The following is a 10,267-nucleotide window of genomic DNA, read 5'->3' on the forward strand; positions in this document are numbered from 1 at the left end:
AAAAAAACAAAAAACAAAAAACAAACAAACAAAAAAACTGAATAATTAGGGAAGAATTGACTTTGACTGCACTGTACTCTCAGGGTGTGCTGATGAACATGCGGTGAAATGGTCAAATAATCACATCCATCAGAGGTTATTAAGGCAAGTGACAAAGTAGAGAAATCTAATTTATACCTGGGAAGTCAAACAGGAGCAGTCTAGGAGTTACCGCATTCTAGCCTGGGATTTGTATTCCTGAGGCCAATAGGCAGCTGGTAACAGAGCTGGGTTGAAATAAAGTGAGACTTGCTGCGAGAACAAGCAGGAGAAAGGTAAAGATAACAAGGAAGATGAATAAAGTTGAACTCTTTAAGCATATTATTTGTCTTTTAAGTGAAAAACTGACATTTGACTAATGTGTCTTTTTTTAAAGTTAGAAATCTATCAGAGTAGGGTCTTTAGAGAAACTGATTACTTCTCCAGAACAAAGAGCATATTAATAGAAAAGATTCAGCTTTCGGTAATGGCTGACTAGTCTTAAGAAACATTCCTGAAGGCTTTGCATCATTGAGAAAATTTCGTTCCTAGTTCTGAAGGATTTCATTCAAAGTGCAAGTCTCATGTTAATAGGAATATGCATGCATATTCATGTGCTATATGTGTTAAAAATACTTGAGAAGGTAATTTAGAAATCTCAGTTTTAAATCTTCAGGGCAAGAATCTTGCTTGTTTTGTTGCTAAGGAAGGTGAACGGGTTGAAAATAGTTTAAAAGTGCTTTATGTGCTAAGTCATGAGTCTAAAGAGAATAAACGGGTTAGGTTTGTTATCCCAGAAGCTAGAGGCAAGATTTTTACTCAGTTCTTACAACATTACCACAAGCATGTGGATTCTGCAAAAGTTGCCTAGCAACATTAGTTGGAAACAACATTGGTTGGAGAAAGGAACTGGAAATTTGAATTAGATATGGCCTGGGGCAGGCGGGTGTAACCCATCTCTCCAGTACAGTGTGTGCTGTACTCAGAGGAGCGTGAAATTTTAAAAATCAGAACAGTCACTTAAAATTTCAGTTAGGATGTTGCTACAGTTAAACCATAATATTGTGCCACCTTCTCAGCTTGAAGAGGCAGGGCCTGGGTTTTTCACATATTTTGGCACTTTTGTTTTAAAGATCACTGGATTTTCATTAAATTATTCCAGAAACATTTATTAAGCACTTTCTCAGGGGCCAAGGCACAGTGCTGGTTGCTGGAGTTCTGAAGACAAATACAGTTTGGACCCAGCCCTGGGCAGTATGAAAACCAGACAAGTAAACAAAGTAAGAGTGTTACATAGTCCATGCTGGGTGCGGTGGAAAGTCTGGAGTAGGGAGTGGAGAGTCAGGAAAGGCTTCATAGAGGAAACGGCTTTAGCACTGAGTCTTGTTTTCAACTTAAAAAAAAAATTCCTTCAGCCAGGCGCAGTGGCTCACACCTGTAATCCCAACACTTTGGGAGGCTGAGGTAGGCAGATCACTTGAGCTCAGGAGTTCAAGACCAGCCTGGGCAACATGGTGAGACCTGGTCTCTACAAAAAATACAAAAATTCACCAGGAGTAGTGGCACTTGCCTATAGTCCTGGCTACTCAAGAGGCTGAGGTGGGAGAATTGCTTGAGCCCAGAAGGGGAAGTTGCAGCGAGCCATGAAAGCACCACTACACTCCAGCCTGGGCAACAGAGCAAACCCTTGTCTTAAGGAAAAAAAAAAAAAATCCTTCTTTCCCCTAGTCATTCTACACATTCATTGTGAGCTTACCTCTTCGATTTTGTGTGAGGACTTCAAAGTCCTGGGTCTGTGGACCAAGAACTCTTTCCTTCCCATCCACAACCCAAGCCCTTCTGCCTTAGCCTACTTCAAAGTAGTTTAGGGAAGCAGACAGGTGGCAAAGTAGGAGTTGACAAAACAAAACATTGTTAAGAGTGTTTACCTTCAGGAAGGGGAACTGGGCTGGGAATTGAAGGGATAGGTGGGAGAATTTTGTACCATTTAAATTTTTGTTATTGGAGTGGGGAAAACCATGGGGAAAATATAAGGTGTGATGGCTGCTACCTGTACAATCTTGCATCAAATAGAGTAATAGAGTGGTGATCTCTGTTCAATTTTTTTTTTTTTTTTCCTGAGATAGTTCTCGCTCGGCTGCCTAGGCTGGAGTGCAGTGGCATAATCACGGCTCACTGCAGCCTTTGTCTCTCAGGCTCAAGCGATCCTCCCACTTCAGCCTCCTGAGTAGCTGGGACTACAGGCATATGCCACCATGCCCAGCTAATTTTTAAATTTTTAGTAGAGGTGAGATCTCACTGTGTTGCCTAGGCTGGTCTTGAACTCCTGGCCTCAAGTGATCCTCCTGTCTTGACTTTCCAAAGTATTGGGATTGCGGGTGTGAACTACCACACCCAGTTCAAAATCTTAAATAGGCAAACTTATCTGCAAATGTGCCAATTTAGGAAGCGAATAAACCAACAATTATTTAAATAAGGGCTCTTTTATCACTCACAAGAGAGTGAGCACCTAATCCACATTAGAATACTGCAATAAACAAGAAACAGAAGGTCCCTACCCTAGGGGACCTTATTTTTCTAGAAGGAGATAGTAATAAACTAACAACATACTTTGAGATAGAAATAAGCCTGCTAAGGAAATAAAGCCAGATGTTGTGAAAGAGCAAAAGGTGAAGGAGGGGACGTGAGAACAGAGATACAGAATTCTTACATAGGAGGAGTTCAGGAGCATCAATCTAGTTGTGGAGAGGTATCTAAGGGGATTTAAAGTCCCATTTACTTAGAAGCACACTATTTTCACATGCAGTTTATGTTACAGATCGATAAAAGTAGTAGTTCTCTATTTTTATTTATGCTTCATCTTAAATAGAGAAAATGTCAATTATATCAAATAATTATATTTGTCATCATGAGTGGCAGGAGGGGGCCCACAGCCTGGGCAACATGGTGGCTCATGCCTGTAATCCCAGCACTTTGGGAGACAGAGACAGGTGGATTGCTTGAGCCCGTCTAGACCAGTCTGGGCAACATAGTGAAACACAGTCTCTACTAAAAATGCAAAAAATTAGCTGGGCGTGGTAGCACACATCATTAGTCCCAGCTATTTGGGAGGGTGAGATAGGAGGATCTCTTGAGCCTGGGCAGGTCGAGGCTGCAGAGCTGTGATTGCACCACTGTACTCCACTTTGAGACAGGGTAGGCAGAGTGAGATCCTGTCTCAAAATATAAAAATTTTAAAAAAAGGAGTGGCAGGAGGAGAAGTGTTGGAGGGAGGGTTCTGAAAATCACTCCTTGGCTTTGGCCACTGTGGATCAGAGACTAATTCTCCTTATACAAGTCGAGAGTTCTTGTCCTCCAAGAGCTTAAAATTAAGTTTGCATGACCATATAAAAAACACATTTATACACCAGTTAGCAAATGTTGGGAGAAAAGACAGCTATTGATCCTTCACTGTGTCTTCAGTTGTGTGATCTCAGGAAATTCCCGATTTGACGTGTTAAGTACTACCGTGTGTTTCATGAAAAATTCAGCTTGAGTTTATTTAGCCTTTGAAAAGCATTAGAACAACATATATGACAAAGTGTTAATATCCATAAAGGGGCCGGGAGACTGTAATCCCAGCACTTTGGGAGACCGAGGCGGGCGGATCACGAGGTCAGGAGATAGAGACCATCCTGGCTAACATGGTGAAACTCCGTCTCTACTAAAAATGCAAAAAATTATCAGGGCATGGCGGCACGCGCCTGTAGTTCCAGCTACTCGGAGGCTGAGGCAGGAGAATGGCGTGAACCCGGGAGGCGGAGCTTGCAGTGAGCCGAGATCGAGCCATTGCACTCCAGCCTGGGCAACAGAGCGAGACTCCGTCTCAAAAAAAAAAAAAAAAAAAAAAAAAAAAAAATCCATAAAGGGCTAACAATAAGAAAAATAGGCAATAGAAATAAATGTTAATTATCATTAAACCCATGACAACTGTTCAACAATATGAATCAAAACAAAAAAACCACATCAGAGAACATTAAATATCCACTGATGTCCAGAATTCACAGAGTGTGCTCTAATCCACTGCTGGTGAGAATGTATTGTGTTTCTGGAGGGCAGTTTGCCAGTTTATATCCTTTGACTGAGGAATTCTCACTCCAGGGAGGTAGCCAAAAGAATATTTTAAAAAGGCCAGGCGCAGTGGCTCACGCCTGTAATCCCAGCACTGTGGGAGGCCGAGGCGGGGTGGGGTGGGGGGATCACCTGAGGTCAGGAGTTTGAGAGCACTCTGCCAACATGGTGAAACCCCGTCTCTACTAAAAATACAAAAATTAGCCGGGCCTGCTGTGTGCTTGTAATATCAGCTACCCGGGAGACTGAGGCAGGAGAATCGCTGGAACCCGGGAACCCGGGAGGTGGGGGCTGCAGTGAGCCGAAATCGCGCCACTGCACTCCTGCCTGGGCAACAGAGCGAGACTTCATGTCGGAAAACAAACAAACAAACAAAAAACATGGAGAAGGAAGAATATACACCACGGGGTTATTTACAACAGAAAACTGGAAGAGGCCAGGAAGGGTGGCTCACGTCTGTAATCCCAGTATTTTGGGAGGCTGAGGCGGGGGGATCACTTGAGATCAGGAGTTGGAGACCAGCCTGGCCAACATTGGGAATTTCGTCTCTACTAAAAATACAAAAATTAGCCAGGTGTGGTGGCAGCCGCCTGTAATCCCAGCTACTCGGGTGGCTGAGGCACGAGAATCGCTTGAACCCTAAAGGCGAGGTTGCAGGTTGCAGTGAGCCGAGATCGTGCCACTGTACTCCAGCCTGGGTGACAGAGCAAGAAGACCATGTCTCAGAAAAAAAAAAAAAAAAAAAAAAAAAAAAAAAAAAAAAAACTGGAAGAAACGTGTAAGTGCATTAAGGGACGGATTAAATCAGTTTAACGGAGCACTAGGGAGATTTTTTTTAAATTGCGTTTAAGTTTGCAGCGAGCCAACGCATGCCCACGTGCTGGCGAACAAATGTAAACACGGAGATCGTGTGCTGGGCACTTGGTTTCATGGTGGGCGACTGTGCTGCTGTTCCTTTTGGCCGCGGACAACGTCGGCTGCAGAGGTGGACCTCTGCTTGGGAGAGCTCTTCTCGCTGTGCAGACACCCGCCCCTAACAGCCACCCACCTGGGGAAATAATGGGGCTCAGAGGCCTCCTCCCAGCCAGTGTCCAGCCTAAGCACATTGCCTCCCGCAGTTCAGAAAGGTCGGGAGGCCTGAGTCACCATTTCCGGCTCAGACCTCCACCCGAAACGTGGATACCCACTGCCACGCCCACTACGCCCCAGGTGCTTGCCCCAAAGGACAAGCGGCAAGAAGCGGCCTCCGGGGAAAGCGGCCGAAGGCCATTCGGTCGCTGGCTCTTCTCAGCTCGCAGAGACCGAGAGGTGCTGCCCGGCCGCCTGCCCCTCTTCAGATCCCCCAGCACGGGAGGAGCAGCGACCGGGATGCGTCCAGGCCGGCTTTCGGGTTGGCTTCGGCGAGTCCAGCTCTTTTGCCCCTCCCAGAAGGCCGCCTCGGGTCCCGGGCCCAGCCCTGTCCGGGCGGTGTTCGAGCCACCCCGGGCTCGCTCATAGGCCCGGAACACCACAGCCAGCCCAGATTTGGCTGGTGCCGAGCCGGGGGCGGAGCCAGCGGGTTCCCGCCAAAATCGCGTAGCTGGTCCTTCCCCCGCGGGCTACGTCGCGCCCTCCTTTTTTTTTCAAACCCGGAGCTGGACGGGGATTGGTGGACTGGGCACTCACGTGGTTAACGGTCGCGGGAAGCCGCGGAGCCCGAACCTGAGACTGGACCTGAGGAGACCTCAGCCTCGGTGCTCGGGCCGCCCCGCCTCTGCCGGACAGTCCGCGCCGCCGCTGCCGCCACCGTCCGCAGCCCGAGCGCCCCGGAGCCGCAGGCCGCCGCCGGGCAGAGACGCCGCGACTGCCTGCGACTAGGCGCGCCAGCAGCACGTGCGGACCGCCCCTGGTCCGCAGTGTCCGGACCCCGTGCGTCTCCGCCTCTCAGGTCCTCGGCCGGGTCCCGGGCCGCGATGAGCTTCCTGAGCCGCAGCAGCCGCCCGCCCCGTCGCGCCCGGGGCGGCTGCACCTTGCGGCAGACTGATCTTCTCGCCTGCAGCTCGATGTGAGGACGGAAAGGAAGAGGAGGAGGAGAGGGGCAGCGGCCCAGTACCGGAGGACTCCGGCCTTCTCAAGACCCGACTCGCCGCTGCCGCCCGCGCGGAGCCCAACGGAACCAGGCCCGGCGCCGCGCTCGCCCGGCAGGCCCCCGGGAGCCCCGGCGAGCTGGAAGGAGCTGTTGCCGGCCTGGCGCCTGCCCGGTGCGCGGACGAGGCCCGGGCGGCGGGGCGGAGGGCGATCGTGGAGAGGAGGCTTCGGCCCTCCTCGTCGCCGGTCAAGTCGCACGGCGCCCCCTACTTTCTGGGGCATGCCTCCTTCTCGCCGGGCGCTGCGGGGCCCGGGGATGCGTCGGCCGCGTGGGCTGCGGGGCGCGCCGGGCGGGCGAAGGCCGCTGCTCGCCGCGACCGGACCACCCGGGCACCCCGCCGCACAAGACCTTCCGCAAGCTGCGGCTCTTCGACACCCCGCACACGCCCAAGGTGAGAGCGGCGGGCGCGGGGACCCAGCGGCCGACCCCGGGCCCGCGCCGACCCAGCCTTTTAAAAAGGCCGCGGCGCCGGAGCCCAGCGCCGCTGCCTGGGTTCGGTTACATAACCGGCCGGCTGCACCCCCGCTCGCTTTCCTGCGCCGCCCCCCAAAGTTGGCAGCCCTTGTTTTTGGCCCTGTCCCGAGGTTGTCCGTTGAGATTATGTAACTGAACAATGGGCCTCGTCTGGAACTTCTTCATCTTACAAAGGGGCCGATCGGCCCGTCCAGGTGGCCGAGGATTTGCCGCCTGTTGAGTCCGGGCCGCCCCGAGCGTGTCAGCCTCGAGTGCGGCACAGATAACGCCGTTTGCGAGGATGCTGGAGGGTGCTGGCCCAGCCACCTGACATTTCCCGAGCCATATGGTGCCTTTTAAACGCGGTGATCGGGCCTGTAATTTGGGCGGCGCAGGCAGAAGGAGTTAAAAAAAAAAAAAATTGTCCTGCGCTGATCGTGTCGTGTCGTGTCGTGTGGCGTTGATGGGGGGAAAGTCTGGGGCATGCAGGGAGACTGCGCTTGGACTTGGGAGTAAAGGCTGGCCTTCCAAGCATTTGCAGTCCTGCAAACTCATCCTTATCCGTAAGTCCAGGTAGCGCTGAAGCCTCTTTCTGGACAAGGTCTTGGCCTAGCGTTTGTTTATATCGTTGGGTTTGTAGTGCCCAGAGTTTGGCCGGCCTCCGTGCGATTAGGAACATCCTACTGTTGATAAGGTATCTTAAAGAAGGAGGTGTTCAGCACCTGTGTTTTGAATGGCCTTCGAGTACTCTGCAGATTACCACTTATAAAACTGCGGATTTTAAAGCTGATACTTCCAGAGATTAAGACAAGCCTCACATTTGTAAGATTAATATGGAAAATGCACCTTTTAAAGTGAGTTTGTTTTGTTTTCAATGTACCGTTTGTCATCAGCCTCAGGAATATGTGTGCTTTTGAGCTTTACGGTTTTATTGGCCGACTTGCTCAAGGCAAAATCCCTCTGGAAGTGAGGGGAGGAGTCCAGTGAAGGTGGCTATCCAAGCCCTATTTAGATGGGGGAGGGGAGCTTTTATGGGGCTCTCAGACTGCTTTCTATTTTTGGATGGGTTGAAAGAATTTGTTAACTTTTAGCCACTAGAATGAACTTAGTTTTAGGCAGCATTCATATTCTTTTTAGGGTTAGAGGCAGATTTTACTTTTCTATTTTTTTCCAGAAAAGGTAGTTAATACCCAGCTTCAGTCTTCCTAAATTAACCACAATTTATTTTGCTCGAACTCTAACAAAGGCTGTGTGTCGCTTTGACCTACGCATTCAGCCATATGAATAAGGCTCGTTGAAGGTTAGGTTGAGAAGGCTGACGATAGGACTTGGATCCTAAAATTGTATTTGTATTTTCCTTCCCTAGAGTTTGCTCTCCAAAGCTCGAGGAATTGATTCCAGCTCTGTGAAGCTCCGGGGTAGTTCTCTCTTCATGGATACAGAAAAATCAGGAAAAAGGGAATTTGATGTGCGACAGACTCCTCAAGTGAATATTAATCCTTTTACTCCGGATTCTTTGTTGCTTCATTCCTCAGGACAGTGTCGTCGTAGAAAGAGAACATATTGGAATGAGTAAGTCGTTTATTTAACAATTTGGTTATCCAAATAACCTAAGATTGGTTTGGTATACTTATCAAAATTTAGTTTCTGTTAAATGGCATGGATGTATCTGTCAGATATATTGATAGAAAAATACACATTTTTTCAGTTCCTTTGGTGAAGACATGGAAGCCAGTGATTATGAGCTTGAAGATGAAACAAGACCTGCTAAGGTAAATAGCTTTTTATTGTTTTTTGAAATTTACCTTTCTACCACTTAAAGTATGCTATGAATATGTTAAATAAGCATTTATACATAAGGTAGAATGGTTTTTAAATTTCACACATAGCCCTATCACCATAGCAAAAAATAATTGTTTTCGTATGTTTGTATTACATATATGGTAACACTTTTTATTACAGAGAATTACAATTACTGAAAGCAATATGAAGTCCCGATATACAACAGAATTTCATGAGCTAGAGAAAATTGGCTCTGGAGAATTTGGTTCTGTATTTAAGTGTGTGAAGAGGCTGGATGGATGCATTTATGCCATTAAGCGATCAAAAAAGCCATTGGCCGGCTCTGTTGATGAGTATGTATTAAACATTTTGTCTTTTGCTCTTTTGTACCCTATAGTGTTACTAACATTAAGATTTCAGCTGACCAAACACTGAATTCCATCTCTGACTTTGAGAAGTTGTAATGATTTAATCAGGTCCTTTTCACTTAGTACCATCAGTTCTTATTGGACTTGTTGAATAATATGAGTAGTCTGATTTTGGAACCTAATTTAAATTTCTTATTTCTAGTCAGCATCCATGAATTCACAGTAAAATGGAGTTTATTCTTACCTGAGTCCTAGGGCAAGCAACATTTCTTCTTTCTGATAAATCTTTAGTGGAATCTGCCTTTGGAAAAATCTCTTACAAGTCTAAACCCCTTCTCTCTTAAGCAAGTTGCTTTTTAGCATAACAATAGATACAAAAGTTTATTGTATGAAGTTTCAGATAAATTAATTCAGTTTAAGCTTGAGTGAAAATTATTTACCATTCTATTAATCTCAAATTCTCCTAGGCAGAACGCTTTGAGAGAAGTGTATGCTCATGCAGTGCTTGGACAGCATTCTCATGTAGTTCGATATTTCTCTGCTTGGGCAGAAGATGATCACATGCTTATACAGAATGAATATTGTAATGGTGAGTGATGTAATGGTTTTCTTGTGAGCTTGAGAAAATGAACACCGAGGAAGTATTTATAGTTATCTAAAATCTTGCTCTATTTCTGTCACTTTTATCTTTTATAAATTTAAAGATTAGAGGCCTAATATAAATTTCAAGTACAAGATTAAAAACCTTGTCCCTTCTGAAGCACCTAGTACATACCCAGTAGTAGAACTTTGCGTACTATTTATGTGCTTGTCACTCCAACTGAACTTTTTGAGAAGACAATGGCCTCACCACATATACTTTGGTGTCCCTAGTACCTAGCATAGTGTGTGGAGCATATAGTATTATGAAATGTTATGTTGAATAGATTCTTCTGTGTCTAGTCTTTTATTTCCTTTTCATGTGGTGTGGTGCTAAAACTGATGTTTGTTAGTCAGCGAGTCTCCATTGATCTAAATTCAGCTGTTTCTTTAAGTGTTCTGTAGTCCTGCCCTACTCCCATGTGTCCAACCTAGTCTACCACTAGAATACACTAACACTTTTATTATGTTACATTATTTTAGTTCTCTAGCTTGTCTTCTCTGCCTCCTCTCTCCCAAGGATGAAACAAACAGGCATGTATGGATTCAACTTTGGATGTCTCTGTATAGCTTTCAGTTTCAGTAAGTCCTTCAAGGGCCAACTTACGTCTCTCCTTTTCTATTAAAAACCTTTACCAAAGTCTTGGTCAGAATTCTGGTTCTTATGGACGTCTGTCATTATTATACACCAAATCTTTTATAGATTATTTCTCAACATTTTTGTAGTTATAAGCATGATGATTGGGTTTTCTTTCTTTTTTTTTTTTTT

At 46.6% G+C, this 10,267-nt stretch overlaps 1 protein-coding gene across 1 annotated transcript in view; it reads left to right on the plus strand.

The window, feature by feature from the left end:
• Positions 1 to 6,080: 6,080 nt before the first annotated feature.
• Positions 6,081 to 10,267, plus strand: part of WEE1 (WEE1 G2 checkpoint kinase) — a 19,138-nt gene continuing 14,951 nt past the window's right edge. Inside the window, 10 exon segments of the mRNA XM_017891460.1 lie at positions 6,081 to 6,145; positions 6,147 to 6,231; positions 6,233 to 6,348; positions 6,350 to 6,424; positions 6,426 to 6,525; positions 6,528 to 6,647; positions 8,076 to 8,281; positions 8,418 to 8,481; positions 8,672 to 8,844; positions 9,327 to 9,448. Coding sequence (XP_017746949.1) covers positions 6,081 to 6,145; positions 6,147 to 6,231; positions 6,233 to 6,348; positions 6,350 to 6,424; positions 6,426 to 6,525; positions 6,528 to 6,647; positions 8,076 to 8,281; positions 8,418 to 8,481; positions 8,672 to 8,844; positions 9,327 to 9,448 — 1,126 coding nt within the window.

Source organism: Rhinopithecus bieti, unplaced genomic scaffold (genome assembly GCF_001698545.2).
Source record: "Rhinopithecus bieti isolate Rb0 unplaced genomic scaffold, ASM169854v2 scaffold_20891, whole genome shotgun sequence".
In the NCBI taxonomy this organism is placed as follows: Eukaryota; Metazoa; Chordata; class Mammalia; order Primates; family Cercopithecidae; genus Rhinopithecus; species Rhinopithecus bieti.